Source organism: Oncorhynchus mykiss, chromosome 19 (genome assembly GCF_013265735.2).
Source record: "Oncorhynchus mykiss isolate Arlee chromosome 19, USDA_OmykA_1.1, whole genome shotgun sequence".
Classification (NCBI taxonomy): Eukaryota; Metazoa; Chordata; class Actinopteri; order Salmoniformes; family Salmonidae; genus Oncorhynchus; species Oncorhynchus mykiss.
Genome location: NC_048583.1, coordinates 30889412 through 30904204, shown reverse-complemented (window position 1 = coordinate 30904204; position 14793 = coordinate 30889412). Strand labels below are relative to the sequence as shown.

At 42.0% G+C, this 14793-nt stretch overlaps 1 protein-coding gene across 2 annotated transcripts; it reads right to left on the bottom strand.

Moving 5' to 3' along the window:
• Position 1: 1 nt before the first annotated feature.
• On the bottom strand, positions 2-8073 carry galcb (galactosylceramidase b). Of its 2 annotated transcripts, none has more exons than XM_036954635.1 (17): positions 7866-8073; positions 7653-7721; positions 7455-7518; positions 7162-7275; positions 6871-7010; positions 6705-6743; positions 6176-6303; positions 4523-4678; positions 3724-3848; positions 3297-3424; positions 2741-2830; positions 2563-2652; positions 2144-2288; positions 1813-1993; positions 1421-1584; positions 1087-1163; positions 2-902 (listed from the first exon to the last, which is right to left on the bottom strand). In XM_036954635.1, exons 1-17 carry the CDS (start codon positions 7992-7994, stop codon positions 759-761), a joined length of 1983 nt encoding a protein of 660 aa, XP_036810530.1. In that variant the 5' UTR covers positions 7995-8073; the 3' UTR covers positions 2-758. The 2 variants fall into 2 exon arrangements, with proteins under 2 accessions (XP_036810530.1, XP_021429576.1); XM_021573901.2 differs by lacking the exon at positions 6176-6303 and adding an exon at positions 4885-5015.
• Positions 8074-14793: the final 6720 nt, after the last annotated feature.

Here is a 14793-nt window from a genome sequence, read left to right as displayed (position 1 = left end):
GTTTCAAAACATGCCTTCTCTTTATTGTAAAGAGTATTAATTGTCATACTTCTTTAAAAATCGATATTAACAGTCATTAGGCAATGATTATTTTATCAGTGGAAAGACAAAACAAAGGCTTAACAGAAAAGTAATTCCATCACAGTAATTCTCAGATCAAACTGTTGAGTAATTTCAGCATATTTCTGGGGAAATACTAGGCATTCAACAATCTTTAAAGCTAAGGCTTGCACTTAAGATGGTGGATAAATGAAGAGGTCTTACTAACAGGTAGCCTAGCAATTAAAAATCTTTGGGCCAGTAACCGAAAGGGTCATTGGTATGAACCCCAGAGCAGACTAGGTGAAAAGTCTGTTGATAACACTGCTAAATTGTGCAACTATTACTCAGGCAGTTGACAAAACAAAAAATAAATATGGTCACAGTTCTGGTCTAAGGGGTGGCTATCCCATAGAAACCAATGCAATAGCAACTGGGTCTGGTCTACTTAGTTCATTGACTGTATAGGAGCCAGTGAGCTATCTCGCTTCCTCTTCAGTCTCTGCTTGCGCACACACACAAAATAACAATAGAAAGTATGGATATTTGTGAGTGAAATGGCACTGAATCCAAATTAATCCCTTTAAAAAATTTGTGGGAAAAAAAGCCACCATTCTCATTTTACACGCAATCACATTTAAGGGCTCATAGAGGCATAATTGTGCCAATAAATTAATTAATGACCAAGGTTTATTCACCACAAACACACAGAAAAATTCTCATTTTACTTCCACAGCAAAGTTGTCAAACTGTGCCAGTTCAAATGAGTGTGTTCCTATGGCAGCCCAGCCATTCTTTGGTCCCAATACCACAGCATCCTTCCATAGTGGATAGCCATTCAGCAACCCTGTGGCATACTCCCCCTGAAAAAAAAATATATATATTTAGTATAGCTAATGTGCCCATAGTCAGACAATATGTCACCCTACAAAAGGCCTGGAAGTCATTTCAATGAAAAACAAAATTGAAAGAGATGCATTTTGATGATGAACATGAGGTTTCTCTGGAAATGGTGTACCGTTTCAGAGATTGAAGTTGTAAACATACCTCGACTGTGAGGGTTAACGTGTGCCAGCCATATGCCCTCGTTCCAGACAGACCCTCTGCCAGTACAGTCTTGCCAACTATGGAGTAATAAGACTTGGCATATTGATTTCTCAACACCTTGTGCTTTACAATAAGATCATTTACTGATAAGGAATGTTTAAAACTCAGGTATAAACATTATGGTGCCGTTTCCCCAGACAAGCCTTGTCATGGACTAAACAGTTACGGTCAAAAGGAGATTATATTTAGACCATGGTTTTCAGTCCTGGATGAGACTTAATCTGTGTCGGGGAAACTAGCCTTTAATGTGTAGGTCTATGATTGAAATACCGACCTAGGTCATTGGTGACTTTGTAGGAGCCATCTGCAAACACCCAGAAGAAGACTCCCTTGGCGCTGCGGACAGACTGCCCTCCTTTGTCCACTCTGGCTGCGATGAACACTCCTCCAGTCTTCACCGTCTCCATGAAGACATCACACATCACTGTCAGGTTCTGCCTAGAAAACATACAGTATGCAACATTACAAAAACACACAGTAAAATGTCCACTTTCTTGACCTGAACCGCTTTCCTTACCAGGGTAATATTACTATCATTGTGGATTTGAGCAGAGGATCTAAGGCCTATTGCTGAAACACTACTGTACATACACAATACATTACAAAGTGCACACTTCAACCCTAAAGGATAAGGGTTGTCATCAGCCCTGACCCCTGCCCTTTCACCATTTATAGTCTCCAATGACACTGATGGTCTGGTCAGCATCTGTTGCCCAGGTAACAGGCATCTGTGTGACCACCTGGCGCAAAGTGAAGACATGAGGACCAGGGTCCGTCAGGTTAATGTAATACTCAAACACCCCCGTCTGGTCAGCAAAGTCTGGGGCCTCAGAGAAGGAAGGGTTGGCTGCAGAGAGTGAAAAAGAGAAGGAGAAAGGCAGCGAGCGAGACAGACAAAAGCCTTTAATTAATCGTTTAAACTATAATTAGAATTTCCAGATCATTTGCAGGTTGTTTTTGGCAGATAGTGACATTTCTAGCTTGAAAATGCACTTACCAACATTAAAGTCATCAAAGTAGACTTTAGGGAATGGGCCAGAGGCAGGTGGATCAGGGTAAGTCCCTTTCTGCCCAGTGGATATGGTGGTTAAAGTGTAAACCTCATCAACATCCAGGCTCAAGGTGAATGAACCATCATAAATCTACCAGAGAGGGAGGGAGGGAGCATGAAACTCATGACAATGTAGTAAATAAAAAAATGCCCACATCTTCAACCTAAAATCATAAAACCGCTCATAAAAAAAGTTAGTGAGGAGAAGTGAAATGTCATGGGGGAGTAATATCACTTTGTACAACACTCACTCTAGAAACAAGATCCAAAGACAGTGTCATCCTGTCAGATATCATCTTGTCATAATCTTTTAGAGGCTGGCGTGCCCTATTGCAGAGCTATTTCTGTCAGAGGAGTACGTTTACCTTTAAGGGGCTCAATTTCTTGAAGAAGAACGGCTTTTTAGTCTTGAAGTCAAACTTTGACTGCCACACCTGTAGTTCCTTGATCGAAGCCTAGGACAGAGAAACACGTACTCAGACAAAGTAGCCTCTCAATCATTAAGTGGGCAGAAAAGTCCCAGGGGATCGCGACAGTACTCACAAAAGATCCCTTGAGTTGGAATGTTACATTCTGGGCTGTGACATTGAAGGGCAGGAGTGGAGGTCTGATGCACACAGAATGATCATGAGTCTGAACAGAAGACAAATAAATGTATAAACTAAGGTGATAGCCCAGTAGTCAGATATCTTTGTGTTCATGGGATAAGAAATAGTAAAGTTGCCTGAAGCGCAAACCACTCTGGCTACACCATCCTTGCATCAGCAGAAAGCTAAGTAGAAGTGAGCTGCTAGCTCACGAGACTTCCTTTTGCTTTTCTAAAGCTTAGATTGTAGGCTCCAGAGAGAGCAGAGCTTAAATTTGAAAGAGAAAGTCAATGTCCTCTTCAGGTTTCCATTCCAGTCAAAAGCAGACTTAAAAGTGAAGCTTCAGAGATTAACAAGGGCTTTACTATAATTGTTTATTCAAAATTAGAAAAGTGTTCATAGCACAGTGTACAATCAACAATAGGATTAAGCCTTTTACTCAGATTATACATCATTTCTCAGAATAAAGATCCTGGTTAACAGGCATAATGTATAGGAAGATAAATACTGACCATGGTTTCTATTACAACAGTGAGGTTTCCTTTACTGTCTGTCAGGGCAACATAACTTCCCCCGTGTACCAGATGCCCAACGGTTTGCAGATAGGACCACCCTGGCTGGCTAAACTGGGTGGTGTGGGCTAGGAGATAAAATTACCTCATGTAAATCAATGAAATTATTAGTCCTTTTCACATTAGCAGTCGTCACATACTTGTCTAAAACATGTTGGTGAGTTTTGTACTGTAGCAGGATACGGCCGCTAATGTCACCACATCACATGTGAGCTGGCGATACCTTTGGGGAAGCAATAACCACTAAAAACAGTGACACGGTAACCAAACATTATTGTGCTAATCTGGAGCTAGTATGCAAGTTAACCGTACCAATAACGAAACAATAATGTTAGGGTGAACTATCCATTTAAGTGCTGTGGGTTACCAGTTATCCAGATGGGTGATTCCACCACATAGTTCCCAGTCCAGGGCTCCTCTGCGGTCATTAGGCCATCTCTCCCAAAGGGAAGGTCCTCATAGTAACTGGCTACCAGGTTCCAGGATATGGTGCTGAAACAATAACAAAACAGATATTTCACTGACCACTCTTTCACAAAAAAGGACAACAGGTAACCCTTTTAAGGGTCCATAGGTTCCGGTTAGAATTTTAAATGTAACCTTTATTTAACTAGGCAAGTCAGTTAAGAACAAATTCTTATTTACAATGACGGACTACGCCGGCCAAATCCGGATGACGCTGGGCCAATTGTGATACAGCCTGGATTCTAACCAGGGTGGCTGTAGTGACGCCTCTAGCACTAAGATGCCGTGCCTTAGACCGCTGCGCCACTCGGGAGCAATGTAGGGAACAGGGTGCCATTTGCGACGCAGCCCATACCTACCATTATATGAGTGAGGGTTGCGCGTTTTGGACGCTGATCTATCAGATTCTTATAGCTGCACCTTGTCTCAGGTTACCAACTGGAAGTCACCTGCCCAATGGGCAACCTTAGAGCCCAACAGTTCAGTTCACTTACCCCGGGCATTAGGGGAATCCTTAAGGTCAATCTCTGTGTTGATCATAGCACTATCCTCTCACCCTTCCAATACTACAGGTGATTTAAGTAGTCTTGTTTAAAAATCAGCCCAATCCCACAAACTCACATTCTGTTGTGAAATTAAAAGTGAGCACAGGAGTCAATGATTTTAGTGGAAATCAGTAACTACGACAGTTAGCTACATACGCAGTCATGAGTCCGTTGACATAGTTCTGGTTGAGGATCCGGGCCCAGCAGCCTCCTCCCACCTCGTCGTTAAAGGTGCTGTAGTCTTCAGACGACCATAGCTTCTTCTGGGTCTTCAGGGCCTCTATCACTGTGGTGGTGCCTGGGTAGTGGGCCCTGTCAGGTCACACAAATGGAATTATAAAAAGTGATGAGCACAAAGGCACACTTAAAAGAATAAGCTATATCAACACTGTGCGTGCAGGCGGTAGTTCTGAGGAATAACTTCCTAAATAGGTGGGAGAAGCGCATGCAGTAAATTGAACAGAGGTGGTCTCTTGTAACACAGTAGAAACTCAGGAACAAAGTAGAAACTCTCCTACCCTATCACGTCTACTGCTTCGGCCAGCTCTTGATCGACACACAATGAATAGGTTATGGGCTGCCAAAGGTTATCACTGGCTATGATTCTGACCCTCTCCAAACCACTCTTATCCAGAGTGTACCGCAGCAGCTAACCAGTGACAGTCAGAAAGAGAGGCGAGTGAAAAGGTGATCCTGTATTGAAGAACCATTCAGGACAATTGACTACATTGCCCTTTTACATGTGCAAATGTCAAGCAATAAACGTAGCTTACATACTAGAGTGTGCACATTCTCTATTAGTATGGAATCAACTCCTGATATTGCTGTGGTTTGAGACTGTCAGAAGCACTAAATAGGATTATTCAGATATGCAGAAGAATAATGAAGACTTTATTTCAATTGGTACTGGTCTACTGAAATTCACTTAGTGTTACTTCGGGATTATGGCAATGAAGCCCTTTATCTTCTTCCACAGAGTCAGATGAAATCATGGATAACATTTGCATGTCTCTGCATCCAGTATGAAGGAAGTTAAAGGTAATTTTGCGAGCCAACGCTAACTAGTGTTAGCGCAATGACTGGAAGTCTATGGTATGTACTAGTACTTACCATAGACCACCAGTCATTGGGCTGTCGCTAGTTAGCAACTTCCTTCAAACTGCATGCAGAGATATAAAAATAGCATCCACGAGTTCATCTGACTCTAGGGAAGTAATCCTGAAGTATTACTTCAAACAAAATTTAAATTGATCAGGAGTTGACTGTAATTGTGCTTCTGACCACTCAGGCATTAAAAGAAGAAAAAAAAAGCCACCAACATTCAGCTTTGTCTGACGACAACAGAGCAATCAAAGTTATGAAAAGTGGCATGCAGACTTCCTTATTGCTTGCCAAGGTTTCTAGAATCGTAGTGGTAAAACTAACTCGTGACAGAAGCCAACATACCAGATCCGGGGAACTGAAAGGCGAGACACACCCATGGAGAACCCATACTCTATTACAGTAAACCCCTGTGTGTTCAGTTCCTCATTCACCTTGACCGGCATCTGGGTTTAATGATAGCACATTCTTTAACTTAATACTTTAGTGCAAAAGCATCTGAGAGCATGTTTGTTTAGCATGATCATTGCATTTCTATACCCACAGAATGCTATTGACTACACCTGTGACATTAGTCAGCTTCATGTGACAAATACCATACCATGCCATGCCATGGAGGAAACGGAGTGATTTGCTGTGAGCCGGAGTTGCAAAGGCTGTTTTGTGCCACTTCAGCGCAAGCTGTGGTCCATGTTGTCCCTTACTTACCCTACTACCTCAACAGCGTCATTGAGGTACGGGTCTACACCCATGGCATTGGAAACATCCCAGTTGCCGTCTGCTGCGATGATGCCCACACCGGTTAGGCCAACTTTATCCAATGTGTCTCGGAGCACCTTAGTAACAAATGATATGCTCTCAGATGCAAACAGCTGATCTTGATCGGATTTTGATGAACAATTTGTCTCTCTCTGCCAATAGCCCTAAAATCACAGGAGGCTGCTGAGGTGAGGACAGTTCAGAATAATAACTGGAATGTAGTCACTGGAATGTATCAACCACACGGAAACCATGTGTTGAATACCAGTCCTTTGTTACCATTCCATTCATTACGATGAGCCCATCCTCCCCAATTAAGGTGCAACTGGCCACCGGTAACAGAAATTAACTAATGGCTGCAACAGTAAAACCAGAATGTTGGTGGCAGTTCTTTTGTCATCTTTTTCTTCTAAGACACTTCACAATGTGTAATGGTAATGGCTGGTCAAATATGAACAGAAAACATGACAACACCAACCTTGATGTACTTGCTGTCGAAGTTCCGTTCATTCCAAATCTATATAGTTATAAAACATCAACATGATAACTTTAAAACAGGTGGGTAGAGTAAGTGTATCCATCATGTTTGTATCCAATTAAAATATTCTCAATACACAATGCACAAAAATGAATTGAATACACACCCCAACATAATCAATATTCAGGTCATGGTACTGTTCGGCTCCTAAAATCCACGACACCACGTAGGATGCAGTTATATCAGGGAAGTCGTACGGCCAGTTCTTCCCATGTCCAACCCAACCCGGGAAGGCCCATGGCAAGCCTGCAGTTACAAAAGGAAACATGAACAGAGACTATTGTTAGAGAGACCCCACCGTACGCAGATATTTCCAACTGGTCTTGTGTTCTAGTTTGAAACAGGGATGAAAAGGGTACGGCGGCAATGAAAGGGTCTACTGCTCCTTCAGCCTCACCTATGAGAGTGATGTTGGGGTTCCTCTTCTTGGCTTCTCTCATCAGCCACCATTCATAACCTCGGAAGAAGTTCTCATCATTTTCATAGTGCATGTGAGAGGGTTCCGTTCCATCTAGGTGGAAAAACAGAATTTACATGTAGTCTTCAGCTAACTTTACATTCGTAACTCAAAGCCACACTCTGCTTGTGTCATCCTTGATAAACACAAAGAATGCTTCCCAAATGGCACCCTAATCCCAAAGTAGTCCTGGTCAAAGTAGTGCACCATAAAAGTACATTTTCAATGTTTACCTGTGGTTTGGGCATCACCTCCAATCTCCACTTTCAGGATTTGTAGAGAAGCCCCAAAGTTTGGCTACAGGCAGAAAATAAAAGTTACATACTGTTATGGATCTCACACCAAGATAAGATTACTGGCTGGCTACCTTGCATGAAATGAGATGAGGAATTCAGACCTAACATAAGAATGTATACGGTTGTAGCAGCTACCTTGAAGAGGTAGTCCAATATCTGGCTGCGGTAGGGTTCTGCATAATTGACAAGTAGACGAGATGTTGCCTAAAACGAACAGGGAAAGGTGGCAGAAAAGCGAAAAAAAACGATTTAGATTACAACGCACTCGTTTCATTGATTGGTTCACAGTACAGTCGAACCAGGAAGTAGCTACTTGTCTGGTATTAGCAGCTAGGATAAGTTACTTACCCCTCCACCACTCAAACCACCAATGCCGTCAAACGTTCTTCCTAATCCAACTTTATCATCCAAAACGTAGCTCTCGGCAATACAGATATCAAAACACAACGCGATAGCGAAAGATAATTTATAAATCATCCTGACCAATGTTCCCAAAAAGTCTGACTGCACTGTTAACGCTGCAAACTCACGCGTTATTATATAACCACGCCCCTGATCAGATCATGTGACAGTCACGAGTTACATGATTTCGAATTGCTATATTTTCTTACAACCCCCCCCCCCCCCCCCCCCCCCCTTTTTATCTGTGTTATATATATATATAAATATATAATATTCCTTGTTTCAGGTAAACATCATAAACTATTTGTACATAGTATGTACATATATTTGAATTCCAAAAAGAAACCAAGGTAACATAAAACACAACATAACCAGCAAACACCAAGACAAGAACATAGAAATAAATATATTATACATTCTCTTTCTTAATTTTTCATTACTTTAATATTTTATTTTAAATTAATTTCATTACCATTATAATTCTTTATTTTCTTTACATAGCATTAATACATTGACTGTCGCTAAATGTGTGGATGTAGTGTGTAATATACCCCTACCAAAGTATAGAGGCCTATAGAATAATATATTTATTTTTTACAAAAAAGTGACCGCAGTCCAGTTGAACCATAAATTCATACAATTTTTATATTTACACTTTTTATGGTATCTGCAAGATTAAGGGAAAGAGATAGCAAAAAGGGCTCCCATATTGTACAGAAATCTCCTTCCTTGTTCCTAAATATTACACTCATTTTCTCCGGTGGCAACACTTTAAAGATCTCACGATACCACAGATTTATTGTTGGTGGCTGGTCTTTTATCCAATTAAGGAGAATGGAGTATTTTTTTTAAAGAAGATTGAGCTGTGCTAAGTTAAGTGAGGGCCTGATGACACACAGTAGAAATAGCCATGGGTCCATTCTTATAGGACATATGAACAGCTCCTTTTTTACTTTTTCCCAGAAATGTTTTATTAATGGGTAAGTCCAAAACAGATGGCCATGAGTGTCTTTTTCCTTCTTATACATACATACAACAAGTATTAGAGAATTCTGCTTTCATTTTACTTTGCATAATCTTATCTTGCATCTTGTGGTTGTATCACTGATGACTGTATCATCGGGACTAGTACTTATTATACCTCAGTGGGTTACTCACGCCTCGAAAACATTAACTTCCTCCCCAGGTTATTGCGCACAGCGCATATGATGCTGCGTTTATAACCATAATCAAGTGGAAAGGTGCTAATTACCTGTTGTAAAGTCATAACTTGTTGGATGTATTCACGTTGAGGTTCTCCGTTTTGCTCTATGACCCCCACAAGTGTCATGGGACTCGTCTGAAGGTAACCGGTTACCAGGCCGAAAAAAAAGCATGGAAGTGAATGGGGCATTTCCATGTCAAAGGTATACAGATTATTCCAGGGTAAAATTATAATTATAAATCCAACGCTCAGATATAGGACAGACACTTCAAAACATACTTCCTTTTGCTTTATTTTTGAACTATCTGTTTTTCCATGTATGATCTATTCAATGCGTTTCTATGGGATAGGCCAAATGCAATGTTTCATCAAATGTTTTTTTGGGGGGGCCACCGAAATGTTCCTAATTATTGGACATAAATGACTGTAAAAACACCAGCAGCTCAGCTACAAGTGATCTTAATTTGGAAAATCTGTTCCAAATTTTTCCCACGCATAATAGAGAGATATGTGTGACTGTATACAAATGTAAGCAAGGTTTGAAATTATTATGTTTTAGTCAAATATGATCTATTTGGGCTTCCTTAGGGCCAGATTTCCCAAACTACATAGCGGATTCAAATAATCAATGCTTTAAGATGAGTTGGCTATTTGAATCAGCTGTGTAATGCTAGGGCATGTCAAAATCCAAAGCATGCACGCGGGGGATGGAGACATAACATGCTTAGTTGAGCTTCTCCATGAAGTGACGTTGCAGGCTACAGAAGCTCAGTGCTGCCCCCTCTCATTGAGTAACTCAAGTTGATGGCCGATCGGGGTACAATTAGCAACTAATTTATCCTTTAACTTCTTCTGTGTGCAATTTTAAAGTAATTGGTTCAAGGACATACATCTGGAGTATTAGAAGCAGTCATTGGTACCATGACGATCTTGTAAATAAATGTTTTATTTACACTAAGATTGACCAAGAAGATTGCTATTTTTAATTCACTATAATGGGGGATCCTGTTTTCCGCCAACAATGCCTGCAGTACTGCAGTCAGCCTTGAACTTCCTTGGTTTCAATGAAAGGGGGCAGTCGTTCTCCACTGGAGAAGTCGGAGCTCAGGGATAATAGAGTTTCCCACCAGTAATTACCAGTTGGAGGGCAACTAGGATTTTTCCCAGTCGTATGTGGTAAATACCACCTTTGCACTTGGTTATGAACGCAGCATTAGCCTGGCATGTCAAAGATTCAATGTTGGCCTGGGAGTCACCATAGAATTCTATGGGAGTGATCTACTTAGTAAAGTATTTTTCATCATTTAATTTTAGCGAATCACACAACTGCACGGTGTGTGGAGGAAGGTGTGGGAGATCTAAAATCTCTGATGAAATGGTTCATCCAAATAATGGTCCAGAAATGAATGTACTTTTTTTGCCTCCATCAGCTGACGCCTATGACATACACTACCGTTCAAAGTTTGAGGTCCTCTGTCCAGTGTCTGTGTTCTTTTGCCCATCTTAATCTTTTCCTTTTATTTCATTTTAAGAAAGTACTTTGTTTCTGGCCATTTTGAGCCAGAAGGCCAGTTTTATGGATTCTTTAAATCAGGACAACAACTTTCAGCTGTGCTAACATAATTGCAAAAGGGTTTTCTAATGATCAATCAGCCTTTTAAAATGATAAACTTGGATTAGCTAACACAACGTGTCATTGGAACACAGGAGTGATGGTTGCTGATAATGGGCCTCTGTACACCTATGTAGATATTCCATTAAAAATCAGCTGTTTCCAGCTACAATAGTCATTTACAACATTAACAATGACTACACTGTATTTCTGATCAATTTGATGTTATTTTAATGGACAAAAAAATTGCTTTTCTTTCAAAAACAAGGACACTTCTAAGTCACCCCAAACTTTTGAACGGTAGTGTACACTAGGTCAAAATTGAAAACAGGGAGATTTGATTGGTTGAAATGGGAAACGTCACTATCGTGGGAAAACTTAAAGGCAGACAAAAAGATGGGAAGAGGACTCCTTTGAAATATTCAGCAGAAGACTAAACAACATAACTTTAGCTTGATGAAGAGTGAGCATGAAGTAGTGTTGGTGAAGTTCTTGACATACCTCTCTGTTCATTTGCAGTCAGAGGATGTGCTTTTTGACAGATGATGTTGAAAATGCTTACTTTAGCTAGCTAACGTTACATTTCTAGCTACTGCTTGTTTTTGTTTGTTTTACTTCAGCGGTGACAACCTAGTCTCAAAAGCCCAACCCTAGGCAACCGTGACTAGGAAGGCATGCCAGAACTTCACAATTCAAATCCAAAGTTTGCAGGCAAAACGTTTGCAGCACTTGGTTTTAGTGAAGGTAGTTGATGCAAACTAGCCACTTGCAAAATGCACACATTAAAAAACTATGTGATCTCCATCTTGCTAGCTAGCTACTATTTTCTGTAGTAGTGACGTAGGTTGTGACGTAGTTCCTCTATGCCAAACAAGTCCATAATTTAAACCAGACCCTTAGTATGACCTGGTGGTAGAAGTTGTCTCTGAGCCTGTTGATCTGAGACTCGATGCTCCGGTAAAGTTTGCCAGATAGTACCAGAGTGAGCAGTCCATGGCTCAGGTGACTGGAGTCCTTGATGATCTTCCAGGCCTTGCTGCTCAGTCACCGCCTGGTGTAAATGTACTGTAAGGCTAGAAGCTTGCCCGCAATGATGTACTGGGCCATCCGCACCACCCTCTGTAGAGCCTTGAGGTTGAGGGCGGTGCAGTTGCCATACCAAGTGTTGATGCAATCAGACAAGATGCTCTCAATGGTGCAGCTGTATCAGTTCTTGAAGACCTAAGGCACAATGCCAAATTTCTTCAGCTTCGTCATCTGCTCCTCCAAGGAGGTGGATGCCTTCATAGCTAGCTACAGTTTGTTTAACATTATGGTAGCCTGTCCTCCATCTCTCTCAGGTTTGCTGAAACAAGTATGACAGTAAAATGTGGGTCCATTGGAGGTGGGTGAGTTTCCCCATACTTTACTGAACAAAAATATAAATGCAACATGGAACATTTCAAAGATTTTACTGATTGACAGTTAAATAAGGAAATCAGTCAACTGAAATTGTCACGTCCTGACCTTAGTTCCTTTTGTATGTCTCTATTTTAGGTTGGTCAGGGCGTGAGTTGGGGTGGGCATTCTATGTTTTGTTCTTGTGTTTATATTTGTATGTGTTTTGCCTGGTATGGTTCCCAATCAGAAGCAGCTGTCAATCGTTGTCTCTGATTGAGAACCATACTTAGATAGCCTGTTTGTGGGTGGTTACTTTTGTTTGTGGTTGGTTATTTTCCGTTTCAGTGTTTGCACCATAAAACAGTCAGTATCTGGTGTCACCACCATCCTCTTTAAAGACTGTGCGAAGGTGCTGGAAATTGGCACGAACTGGAACATGCTGTCGAACATGTCGATCCAGAGTACCCCAAACATGCTCAATGGGTGACATGTCTGGTGAGTATGCAAGCCATGTAAGAACTGGGACATTTTCAGCTTCCAGGAATTATGAACAGATCCTTGCAACATAGGGCCGTGCATTATCATTCTGAAACATTAGGTGATTGTGGCGCATTAATGGCAAGACAACGGGCCTCAGGATCTCGTCACGGTATATCTGTGCATTCAAATTGTCATCAATAAAATGCAATTGTTTTGGTTGTCCATAGCTTATGCTTGCCCATACCACAACCCCACCGCCACCATGGGGCACTCTGTTCACAACATTGGCATCAGCAAACCACTCACCCACAAGACGCCATACAAGCTGACTGCCATTTACCCTGTACATTTGAAACCAGGATTAATCCGTGAAGAGCATACTTCTCCAGCATGCCAGTGGCAATTGAAGGTGAGCATTTGCCCACTGAAGTCAGTTATGACGCTGAACTGCAATCAGGCCAAGACCCTGGTGAGGAACACGTGCACGCAGATGAGCTTACTTCAGTTTCTGAAAATGGCGCCGGAGGAGATGGGCGCCGTTTTACGGTCTCCTAACCAAGTGTGCTATTATGTGTTATTTTTCGCGATATTTGTAAATTATTTTGTACATAATGTGTCTGCAACCGTACCTTACGGAAGAAAAAAGCTTCTGGATATCAGGACAGCGATCACTCACATCGGATTAGACTAATATTTCTTCAACAACAACAGCAAGCAGGACTCACACGATATTCTCCAAACACCCCACAAGGCAGACATATCAATTATTTGCAAAAGGAAAAGACGCAGAGGACGAAGAGCCAGATGCCTCGTCTGGACCCGCAGAAGGCAACTAGGAAAGCTGCCGTTACCATCAATATTACTCGCCAACGTGCCACAATTGGACAATAAACTAGACGAGGTACGATCACGAATATCCTACCAATGGGACATCAAAAACTGTAATATCCTATCCTTCACGGAATCGTGGCTGAATGACGATATGGATATTCAGCTAGCGGGATAGACGCTGCACCGGCAGGATAGAACAGCACACTCCGGTAAGGGAGGGGGGGCGGTCTGTGCATATTTGTAAACAACAGCTGGTGCACGAAATCTAAGGAAGTCTCTAGATTTTACTTGCCTGAAGTAGAGTATATTGTGATAAACTGCAGGCCACACTACTTGCCTAGATAGTTCTCAGCTATACTTTTCGTGGCTGTTTATTTACCACCACAGACAGATGCTGGCACTAAGATCACACTCAGTCAGCTGTATAAGGAAATAAGCAAACAGGAAACCACTCACCCAGAGGCGGCGCTCCTAGTAGCTGGAGACTTTAATGCAGGGAAACTTAAATCAGTTCTACCAAATCTCTATTAAAATGTTAAATGTGCAACCAGAGGGAAAAAAAATCTAGATCACCTGTACTCCACACACAGAGATGCGTACAAAGCTCTCCCTCGCTCTCCATTTGGTAAATCTGACCACAACTCTACCCTCCTGATTCCTCCTGATTCCTGCTTACAAGCAAAAATTAAAGCAGGAAGCACCAGTGACTCGGTCTACACCACATCAGTCACTGGCTTTATCAATAAGTGCATTGAGGACGTCATCATCACAGTGACTGTACGTACATACCCCAACCAGAAACCATGGATTACAGGCAACATTCGCACTGAGCTAAAGGGTAGAGCTGCCTCATTCAAGGTGCGGGACTCTAACCCGGAAGCGTACAAGAAATCCTGCTATGCTCTGCGACGAACCATCAAACAGGCAAAGCGTCAATACAGGGCTAAGATTGAATCATACTACACCGGCTCCAACGCGCGTTGGATGTGGCAGGGCTTGCAAACTATTACAGACTACAAAGGGAAGCACAGCCGCGAGCTGCCCAGTGACACAAGCCTACCAGACGAGCTAAATCACTTCTATGCTCGCTTCGAGGCAAGCAACACTGAGGCATGCATGAGAGCGTCAGCTGTTCTGGACGACTGTCTGATCACGCTCTCCGTAGCCGACATGAGTAAGACCTTAAAACAGGTCAACATACACAAGGCTGCGGGGCCAGACGGATTACCAGGACGTGTGCTCCGGGCATGTGCTGACCAACTGGCAGGTGTCTTCACTGACATTTTCAACATGTCCCTGATTGAGTCTGTAATACCAACATGCTTCAAGCAGACCACCATAGTCCCTGTCCCCAAGAACACAAAGGC

What these genes read in the sequence shown, in the direction of transcription:
- galcb (XM_021573901.2), bottom strand. Translation starts at nt 7,994, where the DNA reads ATGATTTATAAATTATCTTTCGCTATCGCGTTGTGTTTTGATATCTGT. An exon ending in GTGGTTTGAGTGGTGGAGGG is followed by an intron (nt 7,722 to 7,865) that starts GTAAGTAACTTA and finishes TGTTCGTTTTAG; the next exon opens with GCAACATCTCGTCTACTTGT. An exon ending in TATTGGACTACCTCTTCAAG is followed by an intron (nt 7,519 to 7,652) that starts GTAGCTGCTACA and finishes TTCTGCCTGTAG; the next exon opens with CCAAACTTTGGGGCTTCTCT.